General features: G+C 52.7%; 1 protein-coding gene across 3 annotated transcripts in view; it reads left to right on the forward strand.

Moving 5' to 3' along the window:
- LOC144716778 (binding protein) overlaps nt 1–22287 on the forward strand; it is a 92611-nt gene that overhangs the window by 12077 nt on the left and 58247 nt on the right. For all 3 annotated transcript variants that reach the window (XR_013584990.1, XR_013584991.1, XM_078592023.1), the window contains exons 6-7: nt 10414–10578; nt 16567–16890. Coding sequence is in view for 1 of the 3 variants with exons in the window: in XM_078592023.1 (XP_078448149.1) it covers nt 10414–10578; nt 16567–16890 (489 nt within the window). In the remaining 2 variants the exon portion in view is untranslated. The remainder of the gene's footprint in view (nt 1–10413; nt 10579–16566; nt 16891–22287) is intronic.

The raw sequence follows: 22287 nt of genomic DNA on the forward strand, positions 1-22287 counted from the left end.
TGCCGGCCAAGACATGGAGAATGTTAGGGCTTCAATGCACGATAAAAGATAAAATGTAATCCCACTGGCAAATACTGATCAAGCAATGTTTCCCGACAAGAATATGAGAGTCAGAACAATGTTTCCTGACAAGACGCCCGACGCGAGGTCGACCAGAAATAGTACCAAAGGGACTCAAACGGGTTCCGGCAGGGGTTCGCTCATCATCAGGAGCACGGAAAAGAAGGTGTCGATCATGACCTTTCAGCCGGAGAAACGGCGTCGAGGGTCTTCAGTGGGAGGGCATTCAAAGAGAGGGACCAAAACGAGCCGGCTCCAAGTTTTTCTACACTCGGAGCCGGCGACACAATGCTCGAGGATAATTCTGTGAAGGTGGAACGGGGTCTCGCCATGGCATGAGAGATGCAACACCAGAAGGCTTTCGTCGAAGGGACTTCCGATATGATACTCGCCGATGGGAGGTACCGGAACAAGAGTTGCTCCTTTAAGACGGGCGCAAGTACAGAGCTCATGCACAAAGAAGAGATGAAGAGGGGGAAGGATATCTATGCACACTCAACATAGGGGAAGGCCACATGAGAGTGACTGGGGGGGCTGAACAACAATCAGAAGAAGGCTAGAGCAGGACCAATGCCGCAAGGAAGATGGCGGAGTGGGACCTGGGCAGGAGAGCGCAGACCCCGCAGGCACACAATTAATGCAGAGGGGGCGCAAGAGGACCCTGGAGTAACTGTAGCGGGCAGGGACATATACGGAGCAAGACGGCACGGAGGTTGCCACACGAGCAAGAATTCACGTGCGGATCGGAGAATGAAGCGGATGGATGGTTGACGGTGAGATCTCGCAAATGGGTCCATAAATCAAAGGCTCCTTGGAGAGAAAAATATTTGTTTCAGATGTTTAGCGCGAGGCCACCACCCACATGATTGTTGAGATCCAATGATCTGCCGGAGGTGCCAAAGGACAGAACATTGCCAGTTTGAGTGTCGGCAAGGGAGAGGAGAAAATAACTGATGGCGATGCCCTCAAGTTATCTAGGATTTTTTTTCCTAGGTTTAGGTTAATTTTTCATTTCTAGTTAGGGTTTCCCTTTGTTCCTCATGGGGCCGATATATAGGACCCCTAGGTTAATAAGAAAGAAGAGTCTGTCTTTTGACATAGAAATTTTTGGAACAAGAGAGAAGTTAGAGAGTGAGAGAGCTTGAAGAAGATGGTGCCGCCGCCGGCGGCGCCGCTGCCGGCCCGCTCCTCGCCACCACCTGCGCGCGCCCCTGCAGCGCCCGCGCACGCCCCTGGTCGCCACGGCGTGTGCCTTGAGGCCGCCGCGCATGCCCCTGAGGCCGCCGCCGCGCAACCCCCGAGGCTGCCGTGGCGCGCGCCTGCGGCTGACGCCGCGCGCGTGCGCCCTTCGCGGCGCCGCCGCCGCGCCCTAGAAGGTGCCGCTCCTCGACGCCGCGTGCGGCGCCGGAGTCCCCGCCACGCACGCCCCGCGGCGCCTGCGCGTGCCCTCGTGAAGCGCTGCCGCGACGCCCGAACCGCGCGCTGCGCGCGCCGCTTGAAGACCGCCGCCTGTGCGCACTTTGGCGCGCCGCTGGCGCCCAGCAGCGCCGCGGCGCCAGCAGCGCCGCCGTGCGCCCCTGAGGTCGCCGCCCGCGCGCGAGCCGCGCCGCGCGCGCACCCTGAAGCCGCTGCTCGCCACTGATGCCGCACCGCTGCGAGCCCCTACGACGCCGCCGCGCGCCCCGAATCGTGCCGCTGCGCAACCTGAAGCCGCCGCCGCGCCCTGAATTTTACCGCCGCGCACCCTGAAGCCGCATTGCACCCTGATGCCGCTGCCGCGAGCCCCTGCCCGCCGACGCGGCCGCCAGAGCCACCGGTCAGCCGCGACCCGACCAGCAGCCGTGCCGCGCTCGGTCGCGGCCAGCCGCTGGCCGACCGAGACCGCCCAGTCCGGTCCGGTCCAGCCCAGCTGGTCCAACCAGGCCAGGGTGGCTCGCCCGTCCGGCCCCGTGGGCCAGCCCGCCCATTGGGCCGACACCCACTAACCAGGCCCAACCGGCCCAGCTGCCAGCCTGGACACACACGGCCCGAGGCGCCACAACCTGCGCCCCGAGGCGCCGCGCATGCCCAAGTCACCCCGGCACGCGTCCCCTGAAGCCGCCACGTCAGCCCTGGCCGCCAACTGGGCCAGCGCGCTACGTCAGCCCTGGCCGCCATTTGGGCCAGTCCGCGTTGGGCCGCGGCCCAGTTAACGGCCACCCGCGATCCAGACTGCGGTCGACCGCGACCCAGCCGCGGCCGCCCGCCGGGCCAGCCCGCGCCGGCGGCGCCGCCGCCGCTGCGCTCCGGAAGCAGCTGGGCCCATTCCGGCTGGCCGCCACACGCCGCCGCCTTTGGCCGCTGCCGGTGCATGCCGCCGCCGCCACCGCCGCGCGCCGCCTCAGCCGCCGTTGCCGCCGCCGCCGCTGCTGCCGCCAGCCGCCGCTGCCGCCCTTGGCTGCCGCTGCCGCCGCCCTCGGCTGCCGCTGTCGCCGCCCTCGGCTGCCGCTGCCGCCGCTGCCGCCGCCCTCGGCTGCCGCCCGCCGCCGTCGCCGTCCCAACCGGCGGCCGCCAGTCGGCCGCCTTCCACTGGCCGCCAGCAGGCTGCTGCCACCGCTGTTTCGCGCATTCCTGCCGGTCGAGTTCAGCCGGCCGCCACCGCCGGTCGTTCCCAAACGGCCGCCTCGGCCGCCGCCGCCGTCGTCCCGCCGCGACGCTGACGCCTCGGCTGCCGTCGTCCCAGCCGCCGCGACGCTGATGCCCGCCGCGTCGCCCCAGCCGCTGCACGCTGACGCTCGCCGACGCGTCCCAGCCGCCGACGCTGACGCGCCGCCGCCGTCGTCCCGCCCTGCCGCCGCGACGCTGACGCGCCGCCGCGCCGCCGGCAGCCGACGCTGCCGCTGCCGCGCCGCCATCGCCCGGCGCACGCCGCTGCCGCCGCCGCCATCGCGGCGCGACGCCGCTTGGCTGCCGCCACCGCCGCCCTCGGCTGCCGCACGCCGCCGCCCAACCGGCGCCGCACGCCGCCGCCCTCGGCCACCGCACGCCACTGCCCTCGGCCGCCGTACGCCGCCGCCTTCTGCCGCCGTATGCCGCAGCACCGTTCGCCGCCGTTTCGTCATCCGGAAACGGACCTACCCGCCCATGGTCGTCAGGCCTACCAGCGTCTCGACGACTACCACGTGGGCGCAGACCATGTGGAGATGCGACACCCTCGGCTTCTACGAATTGAGGCCCCGCGCGAGACCTTTTCGGGACACCCTAGAGTGGGACGCCTAGTCCGATCCGATCGTCCCCGAGAAGGATGAACGCACCACTCCCGCCGTAGGACGTCAACGACGTTGTCCTGCATCAATAACAGAATTCAGACGCAGACAGGACACCCGATTCAAAGCCAAGGACAACAAAAGATCCAAGTAGCTACTGAAGGGGAGGATGAGGGCACCGACATTCTCCAAAAATGCCTGGTGGGCGATGTTTTCGGAGATAGTCCAGAGACCGAGGCTGTACGCTCTGGCTTGTGGCAGAAATTCCCGAAGCTGGAGCAGGCGGAGATACAATGGATAGATAACAACACCTTGTTTCTTCGAGGGGTATTGATGGCCGCTTATGTGGCAGTATGCGGCTGGAAGCAACGGATCGCCGACACAACCGAGGTGAGATGGCGGCAGATACTCCCCACCGATGGAGCTGATGGAGTTAAAAAGATGGGGATCGTGGTGGAGATGCACATGGTCCCTTTGGTACATTGCAATAAATTGACGCTGACAAAATTAGTCTCCTCATTCGGATGGCTTAAGAGTATCATCTCGAAGGGGTTGGAATTCGGGGACCCAAACATGGTGTTACTAGACATTGAAGTGATAGAAGGGGAGTCGTTACCAGAATCAGCCTGGTCACATGGACACACGAAAACCTTCAAGGCCAGAATAAGCCACAATACCCCCCTAGCAGCACCTTGCAAGTTCAGGGGCTCCCCCACAAGACCTCCGTCGGGGCGACCTACCATGGAGGAAGTTGTACAAGGAGTTGAGAGCGGCAACAAGATACAGGGGGAGAGCGCATCATCGGCCATACTGCTGACATCGGCTATGGTGGACAAGGCTCAGAAAGACCGAAGCCCAAGACGGAAGATGATGCGGCGGATAACTAATGAAGATCTTCGTCGGTTTACAGAAGGGGGAAATCGGATTTGTTGGAGGCAGATGGTAAGAAGACTTGGGTGGTGTCCGGGCAAAACGGTCAGGTGTGCTTAGTTGCGGACAGTAGACCAAAGAAATCGATGTCTCGAAAAGAGCCACACAGGGTAGCACCAAAGGGTCAAAGCTCCAAGGGAAAAGAGATCATAGAGTCATTGAGTCACATAAGGGAAATAGAGACAGGAAATTCAAATCACACCCCCGACGTTGCTTGAGTTGGCTGAGGTAGTGGAGGTGGCACGGGAGAGGCTGCAGGTAGGGCAACCATCACATCATAGATGAAGTGTGTATCGTGGAATGTGCACGGTCTACCACATGAAGGAAGACGGGGAGTGGTGGGGAGCTATTTACGGGAATGGGGAGCGGATGTGGTTTGCCTACAAGAGACGATGTTGAAGAGATGTGAAACAAAAGAATGGAACTTGGTGGGACGAGGTTTTCTCGAGGGCTTCGTGGCCGTAAATGCCACAGGTAGATCCGGGGCCCTATTGGTGGCATGGGATGCAACGACCTTTGCTAAAGAGGGGTCATGGACGGGACAGTATGTGGCGCCAGTAAAAGTGAAGAGAAGGAGCGACGGTTTTCAATACACGTTGGCATTGGCTTAAGGCCCTGTTATTGCAGACCATCGACACAGGTTATGGGAGGAGTTGGAAAGTGTAGCCCCCCTCTTTCATGGGATACCAATGTTATTTTGAGGTGATTTCAATGTGACCTTGGAGTCAAGTGATAGACCGAATGGGATGGGAGGGCAGGATCTAGGGTAAGAGGCTTTCTGGTCTTTCATATCCGAGACTGGATTACATGAAATGGGACCGACAAATTGTAGTTACGCATGGCGAAGTACGAGAGGCCCTATCACATTTTGTCGCTTGGACAGATTCCTTTGTTCGGTGGACCTGTTGGAAGAGTATCCATTGACAGATGTACGAGCACTCCCTAGACCAATATCTGACCATGTTCCAAATTTATGGCTAGATAATGTTGGCCAGAACAGATCCACCTATTTTAAGTTGGATCTCTCGTGGCTACGTGAGAAGGGATTCAAAGAAGAAGTGATAACATGGTGGAAAAGTCAATCAGCACAAGGCACAGCCACGATGAGGCTGGCTACCAAATTGGCGGGTATAAGACAACACCTTATCGGGGTTAAAAAAAAGATCCGAGAGGGAAGACGCCAGCGAAGAGACGAAGCCCTATCACGGGTCCAACAGTTAGACTCCATCGAAGACACAAGATGCCTGGTAGACTCCGAACTCAAGGAAGGAATAACATGCAGAGAGGTGGTGGAGGGAGAGGATAAGAAGCTCAAAATGGATTGGAGGCAGCGATTGCGGCAACTTTGGCTGAAGGAGGGGGGCGCAAACACACAGTTCTTCCATATGGCGGCTAATGGAAGGCGAAGGTCAAATCATATACCACGAGTGAAAGTGGGAAACCGAGAATTCGTGGGGACACAAGTGGTGGGAGAAGCACTAGCAGATCACTTCAAAACAATTACAAAGTGGGGGCCTCGCAACTAGTGGAGATGGGAGGGTAGAAGCATATCTAGGTTATCACAAGCACAGCAAGATGAGCTAGTGAAGTCTTTTTTCGTGGAAGATGTACGAAAAGCGACCCAAGGTTTGAATGGAGAAGGAGCTCCGGACCCTGACAGATTCCCAGTCTTCTTCTTTAGCGGATTCTGGGATGTTGTAGGCTCAGACGTGATGGATACATTGAAGGAGTTCCGGATGGGTAACTTTGGCTTGAAAAGACTGAATCGGTCACATTTATTTCTGTTGCACAAGTGCTCGGGAGCGGTGAATGCGGGTGACTTCCGACCCATTGCTTTGTTGAATTCTATCTATCTCATTATTGCCAAGGTGTTGGCTAACCGGTTGAGGGGGGTGATTGGGGGCCTAATCGGACCCTTCCAATCGGCCTTCATTCCGGGAAGACAGTTGCAAGACAGTGCGGTGGTGGCGGGGAGATCATTTCAGCATGGAAAAGAAACGGGGTGAAGGGCTTTATTTGGAAGGTGGATTTTGCAAAAGGCTATGATTCGCTCGATTGGAGATTTCTATGGTCCGGCATGCGAAAGCAAGGATTTCATGAGGACTGGGTGGCCTGGGAGTGACGATGCGTTACATCCCACTCTTTCTCCGTCTTGGTCAATGGTGGGCAGGAGGATGGATCCGCCCACAAAGAGGAGTTAGACAAGGTTGGCCGCTAGCCCCATTATTGTTTGTCCTTGCAGTAGACACATAGGCCACATGTACCCTCCTCCCTACGAGGCGTGCAAACACGGCCTACTGCGAGGCTTTCACACGGCGAACTACCCCAGTGGTATTTCACTACTCCAATATGCGGATGACACAACATTCTTCATGGAAGGAGCTGCGGCAGAAGCTCATATCATATCGTCCATGTTAGAACTATTTGCTGATTTCTCGGGGCTACGTCTCAACAGAGAAAAATCAGCCTTTGTGGCCTGTCATTGGTGGAGGAGATACAATGCGCTAACGCGCTAGGCACACCTCGAGGTTCGCTACCAATGAAGTATCTGGGTCTTCCACTGACAGGGAGACGTATCTTAGCTGTAGACTGGCAGACAGTGATTGACAAGGTGGAGCGGAGTTTGGAGGGCTGTCAGACCAATGTGTTATCATGAATGGGTAGCCTGGTACTTTTGAGATTGGTGCCCTCAGCGACCCCTATATTCTACTTATCGGTATATAAAGTACTGGTAGTTGTGACAAAGCAGCTAGAGGGATTAATGAGGCGGTTCTTGTGGGGAGGTGGTGGAGTGGGGGATCCTAGGGGGATACCCCTGGTAGCGTGAGATGTGGTCTGTAGACCCATGAAACAAGGAGGGCTGGGGGTTCTCCACTTGGACTCCATGAATTTGGCATTTATGGCTAAATGGGTCGAACGAATTATGACACTGGCGGAGGGTCTGGTTTTCAATGTCCTAAGAGACATATATGGCGGAGAGACAGATAGGGAGAGGCGATGGGCGAGAAATAGGGGGGAGTCCCCTTTTCGGCTCAGCCTGCGTCAAATCATCCCTCACATCCGTGAGTTATTTGACCCCAAATTGGAGATGGGGAAGGCTTTCGATTCTGGTATGATAACTTGTCAAAACAAGGTCCCTTGAAGTTGAAGTTTTCCAGACTATTTGCTCTAACAAGGAACCCAACTGCCACCGTCAGCAAATGTTGGGACGGGGCTTGGGTCCCAACCCTCTCTGAGACATTATCAGACCTCCGGTTTGAGGAGTTGTTGGGGATGCAGGAGATCCTCCTACCTCTCAGCCCATCGGCGGATTCTCGAGACGGATGGGTATGGCGGGGGCCACCTTTCTCTGTGAAGGATGCATACTTGAAGATTCGAGGGGTAGCGAGGGATGACCCAGCAGTCAGTCAGTCATCACATACTGTTGAAACTAAAGATTCCCCTTAAAGTGAGACTCTTCGGTTGGTTGTTGAGGAGACGGAAAATCGTCACACGGGTCTATCGGCGGAGGTGGGCACCAGCGGAGCCTGTCGTTTGCCTCTTGTGCACTGGGGGTGAGGAAGACTGCTCACACCTTTTCTTCACGTGTCATCTCGTTCAGGGGGAGTATGGGCATCGCAGAAGATTTCAGGGGTGAATATATCCGCAGACGTCAATTTTTGGGCATCAGTCACGACTGGTGGATACCGGAGGAGAATGGAGTGGGGGAGAATTCTCGCAGTACTGTGGGCAGTATGGTTGCACCGAAACGAAGTGGTGTTCAAGAGAGGAAAGGCATCAGTCGAGAGTGTCATATACGACGTTGAGGCGCTAGTATCTTTTTGGGGTGTAGAGGGATAAAAGCAGGCCGTGCGGTCATATCTATAAATGATGTGTACATGACTTTGTTTTTTGTAATAGTATCAGGTGGGCCACCGGTTCTGGGTGGTCTGCCCTATTTTCTTAAAAAAAAAACTGATCAAGCAAGTCTCGGATCACAAAATCAATGTACATCCTGAGAAGATTCAGAGATCCCTTCTTCAGAGAAACAATATGTAGGAACGATAGGAGAACGTAGAGAAGAAATGTTTGGAAACAGAAAGAGAGGTCAGGGGAAGACTGGCCGTATCGGCAACTGCTCCGGCCCCCTTCTCGAGCTGGAGAATCTCCACTCTCGCCACAGCAACGATGCTTGGAATCTTCTTTGTGTCCCCCAGAGATCGGCTGCCACTTTATTTAAAGAAACCTTACAAAAGGGTTAGTTTGGCATCGCACGCGCGTCTTCGACAGCTTATGTGGCGTCACTTGGTAAACGACTTCTCTTCATCCTTTGATAGGTCCGCATAGGGACCCTGTCAGAAAACAAGACGAATGGGTTTGGATTGGTGCTCTCTTTTCTGTTCGGAAGGCCTATACTAGGATTTGCCAAGGAAATGAGGACCAATCAACTATCCAGGCATGTTGGGCCATATGGCGCCTAAAAGTCCCACTAAATGTTAAGATCTTTGAATGGCTCTTACTGCACAAGAGACTGGTGACACACGTCTTACGCAAGAGGATATATCATGATACCTCTGCGGCATGCATTTTATGCACAAGCAGTGACAAGGACCGCGATCATTTATTCTTTGAGTGCCTCTTTGGCCGCTCGATCTGGGCCACCCAAGCGCAGCTGGCGGGGAATGTAATGTTCGAGGGATTCTTTTGGGAGTTCTTAAGGCAAGGGGGACCTAGGAGGGAGAAGGGGGGTCGAGTGATGACAGTGTCTGGCCAATATGGCTACACTGCAACGATGCAATATTTAGGGGGCATAAGGTGTCTGATAAGGTCCCCTTAAGGACTTATCATAGCTCTAAGAAGAGGAGCCAGTCGCACGTGTTAGTTGGAATAAAGTGGGCTTGAGGTGCCTACTATAGATAAAGGTCAATTGACAGAAGGGGCATCAATTTTTGAATTTCAAGAACCGTGGAGTGGACTTCGGGCGGGCAAGGAGATAACTCCAATATCTGTGGAGCGATGGTTGATTCGACCTCTCCTCTGGCTTCCATCGAGAAGATCTGATTCAGACTCTCACCATATTCCTTTTTCTGTTGAATCTTGATTTCGCATCCTGTTACCACTCATCATTGATTCCCTTCTCCCTTTCTGTTCCTCGGATGAACTGATTTTCTTGAAGTCTTTCTATTCAAGAATATTGTTGTTGGAGAACTATTGGCAGAATCCTCTTCAAGGAGAGTCATGATCGGGGATCGCAACAGTGTCGAAGGATGGGCTCGCCCATGAGGTTGAGGTCCTCATGGCATCAGGGTTCGCTCAAGGGGTAATCAGATAAGGGAGGGGTTGGCCCGATTCAACAGCTCCTGCATATAATGGAGCTCCTGCCTCCAATATAGCCTCAATTCAACAGCTGCCTCTCAGACTCTCAGTTGGTGGGTCTTGCATAGTAATTCATCTCCATGACTTCTCTTTCTCTACTCTGACCGACTTTGACTTGGGAGGTCCCTCGTATTTCCGCCCGTTGCGATGGGATGTGCCAGGGAGGGAGTTCCCTGCGGGCCTGGTGATCTTGGTTTGGCCATGGGGCAAGGAGGGAAGTCAGTTCTGTAGTATATTCATGTTGTGTCCAGAGGGACGACAGAGTGCTTCCCCCTATGCGATGACGCCTCCAGTGGTCGTCAGATCTCCGTGGCAGCATCAGGGAGGTCCGCGGCAGGCGTGTTCGGTCTCCCACGACAAGGAGTCTGCCTGGGGGGAATGGGGAAGAAGGATGATTTCTTGGGGGGGGGGGAAGGGATGATCCAATGGAACACAGTTTCATGAAGACACGATACTTTGGCTATATTGAGAGTGATGAAATATTTCTGAGCATTTTTTCAGTGTCTTAACTTATATTACTGGAGTAGTTGCGGAAACCTGTTTGTATCTAGACTGAAAACTACATGTTTTATGCGCAAAAAACCTGAGTAGTTATGTTTAGTTTCATCTGGGAGTTGGTTGAATATATTTACATACCTTTTAGAATATTTTTTGGATTGTGTCTCATACTTAACACTTTTCTCTGGAACATGTATTGTGTCATCAAGGTGACTGGGTTTCCTTTTGACTTTTGCGTTCGATTTTTGGTGTCCTTTCTCTATAATATTTCAACAAGAGCAATATTAATGATGCCTCTGTACTGATCGAAGTTGAACTAAAATAGTGAATAGTGATCCTGCTGTTCCTGGGGATGCTCCAGAAACTACAAAATTTAGAGTTGAAGCCTTCAATATCCTGAAGTCTCTTGAAATTATTATTCGATCAGTACACAACTGCAGAGTTTTTAGCTATTATGGGGGTGTCCAGAAGATCATCGCACTTCTGAAAGGTACTTCTCCTCCTGCAAGTTTTTTCCATATAAAGGCCGTCTGGTGTTTCTGCAAAAAGCAGCTACATGAACTGATGTATATGTGTTACTTGTGCTTCCTGAGTATATTTTTTTTGGTTTTGAAGGTTTTCAAGCAGCTATCCCATCTGAGATACTAGTGATTGATAGTAGAATGACGTAAGACGGGATAGATAGCTGGCCATATTTTCACTTCTATGGTTTTTATCGTCTGTTTGCTTGCTCAATATACGTTTAGAAAGGGGCACTGATAGTTTTCTGATAAATGAGTACATATAATGCTATATTTATTTTGTAGTTGTCATTGAAGAGTACCATGGCATCATTAGTATGACAAGAGTGATTGGTTAACCACCTTACCATAGTTGCTGTCATTCTCTCAGGAAGAAAGTGTTTGGTATGTTGTTAATGAAATTAATGAAATGTCTCTAAAAATGGATCAAAGTTAAATCTATCCTATGAAACCCACTTATCTGACTTGGACTGTCGTGGAACATATTTTACTCTAGTAGTCTATTCATTTTGCCAGATTTTACCCATTGGTTGTACTGTTTTAATCGGTATCATTTGACTCCAATGCTTTTTTTTTTTTGAAGAAAATATGGAAGGCCACCCGGAACCGGTGGCCAACCTGCTGTCATTAAATTGTAAATGTTTTGTACAAACAATGTACAAACCCGACGAAAAAAGGACTATCCTCTCCTTCCAACCCAAAAATACAAGAGTGCCTCTACGGCATGAATAACGTCCACTACCGAAGCTACCTTTCCTTTAAACACCACTTCATTCAGATGTAGCCATATCGCCTAGAGCACTGCGAGTAGCCGCCCCCATTCCACTCCGCTTCTGTGCCTTCCTTCTATGACTGAAGTCCAAAAGGCCTCATCCGAGGAGACATTCACCTCCGGTACCTGTTGCGATGCCCAGACTCTCTGGGCGAAGTGACACGTGAAGAATAGGTGTGAGCAGTCCTTCCCCCTAGCGCACATAGGACAGTCAACGGGATCCATGGGGCCCCATCTCCGCCGATAGACCCGTGTGATCAGCCTCTGCCTCCACAATAACCAGCTGAAAAGTCGCACTTTCAGTGGAACTTTGAGCTTCATCAACCTGTGTCATGCCCTATTGATGGTCACGTCGTCTCTCGCTTCTCCTCTAATCTTCAAATATGCTTCTTTCACTGAGAAAGATGACCCCCGCCACATCCAACAGTCTCCACTTTCAGTTGAGGGGCTGAGTGGTAGAAGTGACTCTTGCATCCCCAAAAACTCCTCAAAATGTGGCTCTGATAAAGCTCTTGTCAATATAGGGACCCAGCCTCGTCCCCACACTCACTGATTTTGGCCTCTGGGTGTCTCGCTAGTGCAAGTAGTCTTGAGAAATTTAACTTCGTGGTGCCTTGGTTAGACCAATTATCAGTCCAAAAATGGAACCTTGCCCCATCCCCCAATTTGGGCTCAAAGAACTCCCGCGCCTGAGCTATCGCTTGGCGTAGACCGCTCCAACGCCTCTCCCAACCTATCTCAGAGCCATATCTATCTCTCAGGACATTGAAAACTAGGCCCTCTGTTGACTTCATAATCCATTCCACCCATTTGGCCAACAATGCCAGATTCATTGATGCCAGATGAAGGATCCCCAGCCCTCCCTGTTTCATAGGTCTACACGATATCTCCCACGCCACAAGAGGCACTCCCTTGCCCCCTTCCTCTCCAGTGCCTCCCCAAAAGAACCTTCTCATAGCCCCCTCCAATCTGTTTACCACTACTACTGTCATTTTGAATACTGACAAGTAGAATAATGGGATTGCTGACAGGACCGACCGTAGTAGCACCAAACAGCCCCCTTTTGATAGTGTCTTGTCCTGCCAACCTTCGAGCCTCCTTTCCACTTTTTTGACTACTGGATGCCTCTCTGTTGCTAGAGGCACTCCTTTCCACTTGTCCTGCCCCCTTTTGATCTGTCTCCCGGTCAACGGAAGAACCAAATACCCCATCGGGAGCGAGCCTTGAGGTGTGCCTAAAGCTCTTGCACACTGTGCCTTTTCCTCCGAAGAAAGTCCGAAAACCACAAAGGCCGACTTGGCTCGATTAAGTTGTAGCCCCGAGAAGTCCGCAAATAGTTCGAGCAATGCGGATAAAATACGAGCTTTTCTCATCGAGCCCTCAATGAAGAAAGTGGTGTCATCCGCATATAGCAGGAACGGGATTCCCGCTGAGTAGCTCGCCGTCTGAAAACCCCGTAGTAGGCCCTGCTCGCAAGCTTTTAGTGTGCAGGTGGCCAAGGTGTCCACTGCAAGAATAAAAAGCAATGGTGCTAACGGACATCCCTGCCTGACTCCTCTTTGTGGGTGGATCCACCCTCCCTTAGCTCGACCGTTGAGCAGAATCAAGAATGAGTGAGACGTAACACATTGCCTCACCCATCTCACCCATTCCTCGGGGAACCCACATTTGTGCATAACTGACCATAAGAATCTCCAGTCGAGTGAGTTGTACGCTTTAGCGAAGTCGACCTTCCACATGAAACCCTTAGTTTTATTCGTCTTCCATGATGATACAATCTCTCCCGCCACCACCACACTGTCCACCAATTGTCTTCCAGGAATGAAGGATGATTGAAACGGCCCAACAAGGTCCCCAATTACCACCCTTAGCCGGTTCGCCAACACCTTGGGGATGATAAGGTATATAGAGTTTGACAGTGCAATGGGCCTGAAATTCCCCTCGTTCATGGCGCCAGGTCGTTTGGGCAGTAGACATAGGTGGGATCGGTTGAGTCGCTCCAGGCCTTAATTTCCTCGCCGGAACTCGTCTAGTGTACCCATCACCTCTGACCCAACCACCTCCCAGAATTCGCTGAAGAAAAAGACAGGGAATCCATCCGGACCCGGTGCACCTTCTTCATTTAAACCTTTGATCGCTGTTCGCACTTCTTCCACTGAGAAAGGCTTCACCAAATCAGCTTGTTGTCCTTGTGTCACCTTGGATGCGCTTCTACCGCTCCATCTCCATTGATTTCGAGTGCCTTGTTTAGTCATCTCTCTAAAATGGTTTTCCAACGCTCCTCCAACCGCTTGTGTCCCGTTAACTTCTTGATCCCCCACTTTTAAACGTAGTATTTGATTCGAGCGACGCCTTACATTCGCTGCCAAATGAAAGAATCGAGTATTGGCATCCCCTTCAGATAGCCATAGTTGGCGAGAGCGCTGCCTCCAATCAAGCTCAAGCTTCTTGTCTTCCTCCTCCACTATTCCTCTGCAACTTTTTCTCTCTGAGCGTTCAGCATCAGTTAAGCCCCTTATGTCTTCTAATGCATCCAGCTGTTGGACCCGTGACAAGGCCTCATTTCTATGATTGTGTCGTTCTTCCCGGATCTTTTTCTTCAATTTCATCAAGTGAAGACGCAAACCTGACAACTTGGTAGCCAATTGTGTTGTAGCTGTGCCCTGGGTGGCTTGGGATGACCACCATGAACTCACCTCCTCCCTGAACCCTTTCTCACTCAACCATGATCTATCCATCTTGAAATATGTGGATCTATTCTCGCCAACATTTGCCCGCCAGATAATTGGGACGTGATCCGACAACGGTCTAGGGAGTGCACGCACATCGGCCAGCTGGTATTCCTCCAACAGCTCCATTGAACAAAGGAACCTATCAAGCCGGGAGAGAGTATTAGGTCCCCTCGTATTCCTCCATGTGTAGATTCAGTTCGTAGGGCCCATTTCCTGCATGCCCGCGCTTGAAATAAAGAACCAGATTTCCTCCGAACCCTGGTCCTGTCCTCCGGTCCCATCTGGTCTATCATCCGACTCCAGCGTCACGTTGAAATCCCCTCCAATAAGCATTGGGATCCCCTGGAAGAGCGCAACCACCCCTTCCAGCTCCTCCCATAGTCTCTGTCGGTGAGTCGCGATAACGGGGCTGTAGACTGATGCCACCACACATTGAACATTGTCACTTCTTCTTTTAAGTTTAATTGCAGCCACATATTGCCCCGTCCAGGACCCCTCTTTAGCATAGGTCGATGTGTTCCATACCACCAGTAAACCCCCTGATCTTCCGACTGCATTAACGGCCACGTAACCCTCCAGGAAACCCCGCCCCACCAAGTTCCACGCCCTAGCGTCGCATCTCTCCAGCATCGTCTCTTGCAAGCATACTATATCTGCCCCCCATTGCCGCAAATACCATCCTATCACACCGCGTCTCCCTTCGTCACGGAGACCGTGTACATTCCAGGAGATGCATTTCATATCTGGAGTGATGGTTGCCCCCCTAATATCTGCGCCGGTAGGATCTCCAATTTCTAAGCCAACTCTCATACTGTCAATGGCATGTTCAAGTCCCGCTCTACCATGAGATCCGCTCCCTGATTTGGGGGAGTTGCAATCTCCTTCACCTCACTCCCCGGAGGCTTAGGAACTATCGTTCTTGATGGTCCTTCCATTCTCAGACGCATTAGACCATTTTTCCCAGCCACTAGCCATGTCTCCTTACCCTCTGCATCCGTCAAGGCTAATCTCCCCCAACGGTACACCATGTCTTTAAACCGGCTAAAATCACCCTTCTTGATGCGTTGTGTTCTTTGGGGCATCCTTATCCTCCTCCCTCCTGGGCCCTGCCCCTTCATGGCAACGTCCCCCTCTTGGGGTACCAGGGTGACCGACTCAGCCAATTCCTCTGACAACTGTGGAAGGTCTGACCCACCATACTCAGTTGCCTACACTTCTGCAGTTGGGGGTGCCGGAGGAATTAATGTCTCCGACTCTCCTTGAGCCTGGCCCCCTATATCTCCATCTAGTATTTGGCATGTACTCCCTTGTCTGCATTTTCAGTTGTGCTTGATTTGGGGAGCTTCGCGGCATCTCGCCCTGTCGCGCCTCTGGGCCCCAGGATACGCAAGGTGCCTGTGGGAGTCCCCTAGCTCGGAAACTCACCCTGAAAGTACCCGGATAGCTATGGAACTGGATTGACCGCGGTATCAGATCTCCCTCTACCATTTCCATTTCCAACACAGCCACGTTGGGGTCACCGGACTCGAATCCCGATGAAATGATATGCGTGAGTCTCCCGAAAGACTCGACCATCCTCTCCAGTGATGATCTTCTATGCTGCATCAATGGGACCCCTTGTGCCTCTATCACCACCCCTATTCGCCTTCTCCATTGAGCCCCATCTGTGGAGAGAACACGCCAAAGCCCAACGTTGGCCAAAGCCCAACATTTGACTCCAACGTTGACCAAAGCCCATCCTTTATCCATTGAAAATCCTGTCAAAGAGTTGCTCTTATCTAAAGTTCATCTGTGAAGGAATATCTATGTCCTTACCTTATTTTAAAACTAATTTAGTCAATGTCGAGTTTTTTTTTTTGAAAGTATAAAGTGGCCAGAAGGGAACAAAATATTTTGCGAAGGTACTTCTATTACGTTAACAATACGTAGACCTGTTCTTGAATTGGCCTTAGGACGTGCATATGCTGGCCAGAAGAACGCTGTATGGGGAGTCGATAACTATGGCTATACGTTTTATAAAGGATTTGTATGTGTTCAATCAGAAAGTGAAAATTGATGATATCTAGCCACATGTAACCATTTTAGGGTCAATGAAACATTGGTGGATAGTATTAATCATGGCATGCGAAAACCTCTTGTTTGGATGTAGACATAATATGAGTGCCTTCCAGGAATTTTGTTGTCTGATATGTTGTAATCTCCACATTAACTGTACTACAGAATGAGTAACATGCGTGGGTGCATGGAGGGCTAGCGTTCGGTTAAGTATTCCTTCCCTCATACCATTGCATATCTTTTTATTTATTTTAATTTCTGAACTACCTTATGTCATATCTTTGAACTCGTCTTGCATCTTGTCTTTCTTTTGCCTCCTTGTCTTCCGTTTCTTTTGTTTATAAAGATCTAATGACAGTTCTATCGTGTTTCCATTGTTGCAAATCGGGAATTCTTAGTGGCGGTGATTCAGCTGAAGACATTGGTCAATGCCATTGGTTTTGATGAGTCTTTATCAAATACGGATGCAGAGAAAGCAAGCTTTTTGGAAAAAATGCTTCTTTATGTCATCTCAATTATTTTCAGTTTCTCAAATTTAAGTTCAAGTCGATTCAGAAAGATTCTTGAACTTGAGGGCATTCGGGATTATTTTTCAATGACAACTGACTTCAATGGGAGGAAATCTATCCATTCAAAAGGATTCACATCTGCGGCTTGTGTTCATTGGAAACATAACGCTTCAATGATGGTGCTGGAGGCAGGTGGACTTAATTGGCTTGTTGGTAAGGTTTGAGATTAAAGTTACGTTTATTTCTTCTGACACAAAGTTGGATTTTTTTAACATTTTGAACTCCTCACCTTCATTGACATGCGATGGTTTTTTCTTAGGAAAGGCCCTTAAAATTTTCTTTTTGAATAAAAATTTGATTTACCAGAGGAATTCAATGAAATCTAAACTTTTATTCTTATAATATGGGGGCTGCTTATTTCATTTCTTAGATATTTTCTGTCCATGTTTATGATTTAGAATTATGTTGCTGATGCATTTCGAAATGATTTCAGTTGTGGGGATGAAAATATGGCTGAGTGGTGAGTTCATGTACAAGATGGCTCTTGGGATTTTAGAACTACATTTGCTCCCCTCTTCCTGGGAACATTGGTGATATCCTTGTCTTCTTTAACGAAAGACATCATTGTGGATGGACCCATGATTACAATGAGCTTTTATGAAATGGATGTGTCAAGTGAGGAAGAAGGAAGATAATGACATGAACTCAAGTGAGTACATGTGTGGGTATATATATATCCTAGGAGAGAGAATGATAAGAGGGCTAATGGGCTTATAGAATAGGGCCCATTAGCCCATGAGTATTAGTATCTCACTAACACCCCCTTGCAAGCGAAGTGTGGATGTCATCCATGCCGAGCTTGGACACTGCACGCTGAAGGAGAGGTCGAGAGAGTCCCTTGGCGAGGACATCAGCCGCTTGCTCAGAGGATGGAACAAATTCCAGGTCAAAGATGCCCTTGTCCATGCGCTCCTTGAAGAAGTAGCGGTGGAGTTCCATGTGCTTGATCCGGCCATGTTGACCAGGGTTCTTTGCCAAAGCGATTGCCGACTTGTTGTCGTAGTAGAAGTGGATCGGGCCTGAATACTCCACACGGAGTTCATGGAGGATCCCGTATATCCACTGGCCTTCAGAGGCCCCTTCGGCAAGTGCTCGGTATTCGGCTTCAGCACTGGAGCGGGACACTTTGTCCTGTTTGCTGCTCTTCCAACTGACAAGACTGTCGAAGACAAAGGTACAGTACCCCGTGGTGGAACGACAGTCCACAACTGAGCCTGCAAAATCCGCATCAGTGTACACCTTTACGGTCCGCTCCATACTCCGAGGAAAGAGTAAGCCTTTCCCGGGGCAGCCCTTTAGGTACGCGAGTACCCGGTTGGCAGCCTGATGATGGATCTCCCGCGGAGAGTGCATGAACTGACTTAGGAGATTGACGGCGAAGCTGATATCGGGCCGGGTATGGGTCAAGTACAGTAGTTTCCCCACCACCTGCTGGTACTGATAGGCGTTCACCGGTGCTGAGTCCTCCCCCTTACCCAATTTGACGTTAGGGTCAATGGGAGTACTCACCGGCGCACACTCGGTCATGCCGGTCAAGGCCAGTAGGTCGACGACATACTTCTGCTGCGACACAAAGATCCCCCGGGGGGAATAGGCCACCTCAAGGCCGAGGAAGTAGCGAAGAGGCCCGAGGGCCTTGATTTCGAACTCCTTGGCCAACGCAGAGCTAAGGCGGCTGGCCTCGGCAGAGTCAAACCCTGTAATGAGAATGTCGTCGACGTACACGGCCAAGATGGAGACACCAGCAGGGCTGTGACGGAGGAATAGGGAGGCATCCCCATTGCTCTGAGTGTAGCCCTTGGCCTTCATGACCGAAGAGAACCGACCGAACCACATCCGCGGCGACTGTTTTAGTCCATAAAGATACTTCCGCAGTCGGCAGACGGAGCCCGGAGGACCAAGAGTATACCCGGGAGGTTGCTGCATGTACACCTCCTCCGTCAAGTCACCGTGGAGAAAGGCATTCTTCACATCAAACTGCCGGATCGGCCAGCTAGAGTGAGCCGCAAGTGCCAAGAGAAGACGGACTGTTTCCATCTTCGCCACAGGAGAGAACGTCTCGAAGTAGTCCACGCCATAAGACTGAGTGAACCCCCGAGCCACAAGTCGAGACTTGAGGCGTTCGAGAGTACCATCTGCATGATGCTTCTTGGCATGGATCCACTTGCAATCCACCGCCCGCTTGCCAGGAGGAAGGGGAACGACTTCCCAAGTGTGGTTCTTGAGCAAGGACTGCATCTCCTCATCCATCGCCACTTTCCAATGAGGAGAAGCAAGAGCATCGGAGAGGCGACGTGGAAGTGGTTCCGACGAGATGTGAGAAAGGAAGGACCGGTAGGTAGGACTCAGCCAGTCGAAGGAGAGGTAGTGAGATAAGGGGTAGAGGGGTGTACGAGTGCACTGACGAACCCCTTTCCGAAGGGCGATAGGCCATCCCAACTGAGCATCGTCATCAGTAGGCGAGGGAGAGTCATCGTCCGACGGAGGAGCGGAAGCAAAAGTGGGAGAAGAGTGTAGCTCCCCGGGGGTAGAGAGAGGCTCCCCAGGGGAAGGAGGTGCACTAGGAGAAGGATACGGTGCACCGGGGGGAGAGGTGGTAGGAGGCAAGGGAGAAGGCGAAGGTGGAGGGAGCTCACACGACCTCTCAGGGGAAGGCACGGAAGAGGCAGACGGGGCGGGAGCGGGAGACGGCGACGGTGGGGTAAGGGGTCCCACAAATGGGTAGGGTTCCAAGGAAGGAGTCGACGAAGCCTCATCTAGCGGAAGGCGTGACGAGGTAGAGTCACCGAAATATGGCTCATGCTCGGCAAAGGTGACATTTGCCGAGATGAAGAACCGCCGAGACGGAGGGTGATAGCAACGATAACCTTTCTGGAGAGACGCGTACCCGACAAAGACGCACCGAAGAGCTCTAGCATCGAGCTTCGTGCGAGAGGGAGCCGTGTCGTGGACGTACGCCTTGCACCTGAAGATGCGAGGTAGAAGTCCAGTCCGCAGCGAGAGGTGGGGGAAAGCCGTGTTCAGGCGATCCAAGGGGCTGACAAACCCGAGGGGCTGGGAGGGAAGACGGTTTACTAGATGGGTACTCGTTAAGACCGCCTCACCCCAATACGCCCACGGAACAGAATAGTTCAGCAGAAGGGTCCGGGCGGTCGACGTGACATACCCGATCCAACGTTCGGCCATACCATTCTGTTTAGGGGTCGCCACACAGGAGGACTCATGGAGAATCCCATGATCAGCAAAATACTTGGCCAACTCAGCGTTGACGAAGTCCCGGGCGTTATCGGAGCGGAAGCGCTGGATACCCCGGTCAAACTGAGTGCGAACCATGGTGCAGAAGTGACGGATCGTCGGTGCGACCTCAGACTTGGCGGTCAAAAAGTATACCCATGTGTAGCGGGTGGCCTCGTCAACAAAGATCTGAAAGTAGCGGTGGCCCTTGAGACTGGCCTGCGGGGCGGGTCCCCAAACATCACTGTGGATGCGAAACAATGGAGTCAATGAGTGCGAGGTGGACGGAGAGAAAGATGAACGACGGTGCTTGGCCAGTTGACAGGCTTCGCACAAAATAGTCTGAAGGTCCAAGCCAGTACACATCGAAGGAAATAGGCGCTGTAAAACAGAAAATGGCGGGTGACCCAGCCGTTGGTGAGCCAACTGGAGACGTCCCATGCGCTGCGCATCGGCCGGTCGGAGGTGGCGGTGAAGCAGAAAGCACCGAGAGCGACCCCCATCGTCCAACAACAGCAGGCCGTTCTCCCGCCTAATCGGTGTAGTCCGGCCCACCTTGTCAGACAGAAACATCCCGTCAGGTTGGAGGTGAAATGAACAGGACAGACTGTCAACCAAACGCTGAGGGGACATAAGGATGGCTCGCAGGGCTGGGACATGAAGGACGTTGCGGACTACCCCGAGACCATCGACAAAAACGGCCCCAATACCAGCCACACGCAACCGTCCACCACCGGCTGTAAGGACGGTACGGTTCCCACTATGCCTTTCGTACGATACAACCCGGTCATTGAACGGGGTCATGTGTTCGGTTGCCCCCGAATCAAGAACCCAGCTCGTATCCGATACGAGAGGCGAGTGAAGAGCCGTGTGACCACAATACCACTGAGCAGACGGAGAGAAAGAAAACGCACCAAATCCACCATAGTGTGCCGTGGACTGAGTCGGAGTCTGCATGGTAGCCACTTGGTCACGGAGACGGGCCAAATCAGCTTGGAGTTGCGCTATAGTCGTGGGACTGGTAGAGGTGGTAGAGGTGGAGGCGACCATAGATTTCCCTTCGGTGGCCTCTTTCTTCTTCCGGTTGTCGTACTGACGCTTCTTGCACCACTTGCGAAGATGCCCAGGCTTGTTGCAGTATGAGCAAACCAGCCCGGAGGGTGCCGCCTCCGCGGTGGGAGCAAGAGCTGGAGGGGGAGGCCAGGTGAGGAGTGCGGTCGAGTCACGAGCCGCCTCCGGGGAGAGATTGCCAAGAACCTGAAAATGGCTCTCCTCTTCCTGGAGTTCCTTCACCAAGTCGTCAATGGTAGGAAGGCCTTCCTTGCGGTGTAGAGCACGGTGACGAGTGTCATCGTACTCCTTGTTGAGACCATGGAGGAACCCCAAGAGTCGTAGGCGAAGAGTGTTCTGGAATGACTTGCACGTCGGATCATCCGTCGGCAAGTAGTAGTCCACCTCGTCCCACAACTTCTTGTGTTCCAACGCATAGTCCGAGATGGACATTGCGCCCTGGTGAAGGTTGCTGGCTTTGGCTACTAGCATAAAGAGGCGCCAGTTATCCCCTTCTCGTCTGCAAAAGGTGTTAGCCTGGTCCCAAAAGCCTTTCACAGTGGAGCAGCAAGGGAACCGTTCACGGAACGAGGGTGCCAGGGATGTCGTGTAGAGCCAGCCGAGTACAAAATGTTCTTCGGCTTCCCACGCAGCATAGTGTGGATGAGTCGGTGGGAGAGGAGCTTGCGTACAGTGCTTGAACAATTGGCGAGCTTTGAGTGGTCTCGACAAAATGACGCCACTGTAGCAAGTTCGGGCCCTGAAGACATGCCACGGCTGTGGTCGCGTGAGCGGCTGCGGCTGTGGCTGTGCGCGCGGCGGCGGCTGCGGCTGCGGCTGTGCGCGCGGGCGCGGCTGCGGCTGCGGTCGCGTGAGCGGCTGCGGCTGTGGCTGTGCGCGCGGCGGCGGCTGCAGCTGCGCGTGCAGCTGCGGCTGCGGCTGTGGCTGTGCACGCGGTTGTGGCTGCGGCTGGGCGTGCAGCTGCGGCTGCGTGTGCGGCTGCGGCTGTGGTTGTGCGGGCGGCTGTGGTTGTGCGCGCGGCTGCGGGGGTTTCTTCGGAAGCTCCGCGGGCTGGCTACAGCTCGCGCTGTGGCGGATCTGTCGGTCACGCTCCGGGTTCGCTAAACAGCGAGAGGGTGATGTCAAACCCTAGATGTTAAACCCTAGTTGGAAGAGCTCTGGAGCTCTGATACCATGTCAAGTGAGGAAGAAGGAAGATAATGACATGAACTCAAGTGAGTACATGTGTGGGTATATATATACCCT

Source organism: Wolffia australiana, chromosome 2 (genome assembly GCF_029677425.1).
Source record: "Wolffia australiana isolate 7733 chromosome 2, ASM2967742v1".
Classification (NCBI taxonomy): Eukaryota; Viridiplantae; Streptophyta; class Magnoliopsida; order Alismatales; family Araceae; genus Wolffia; species Wolffia australiana.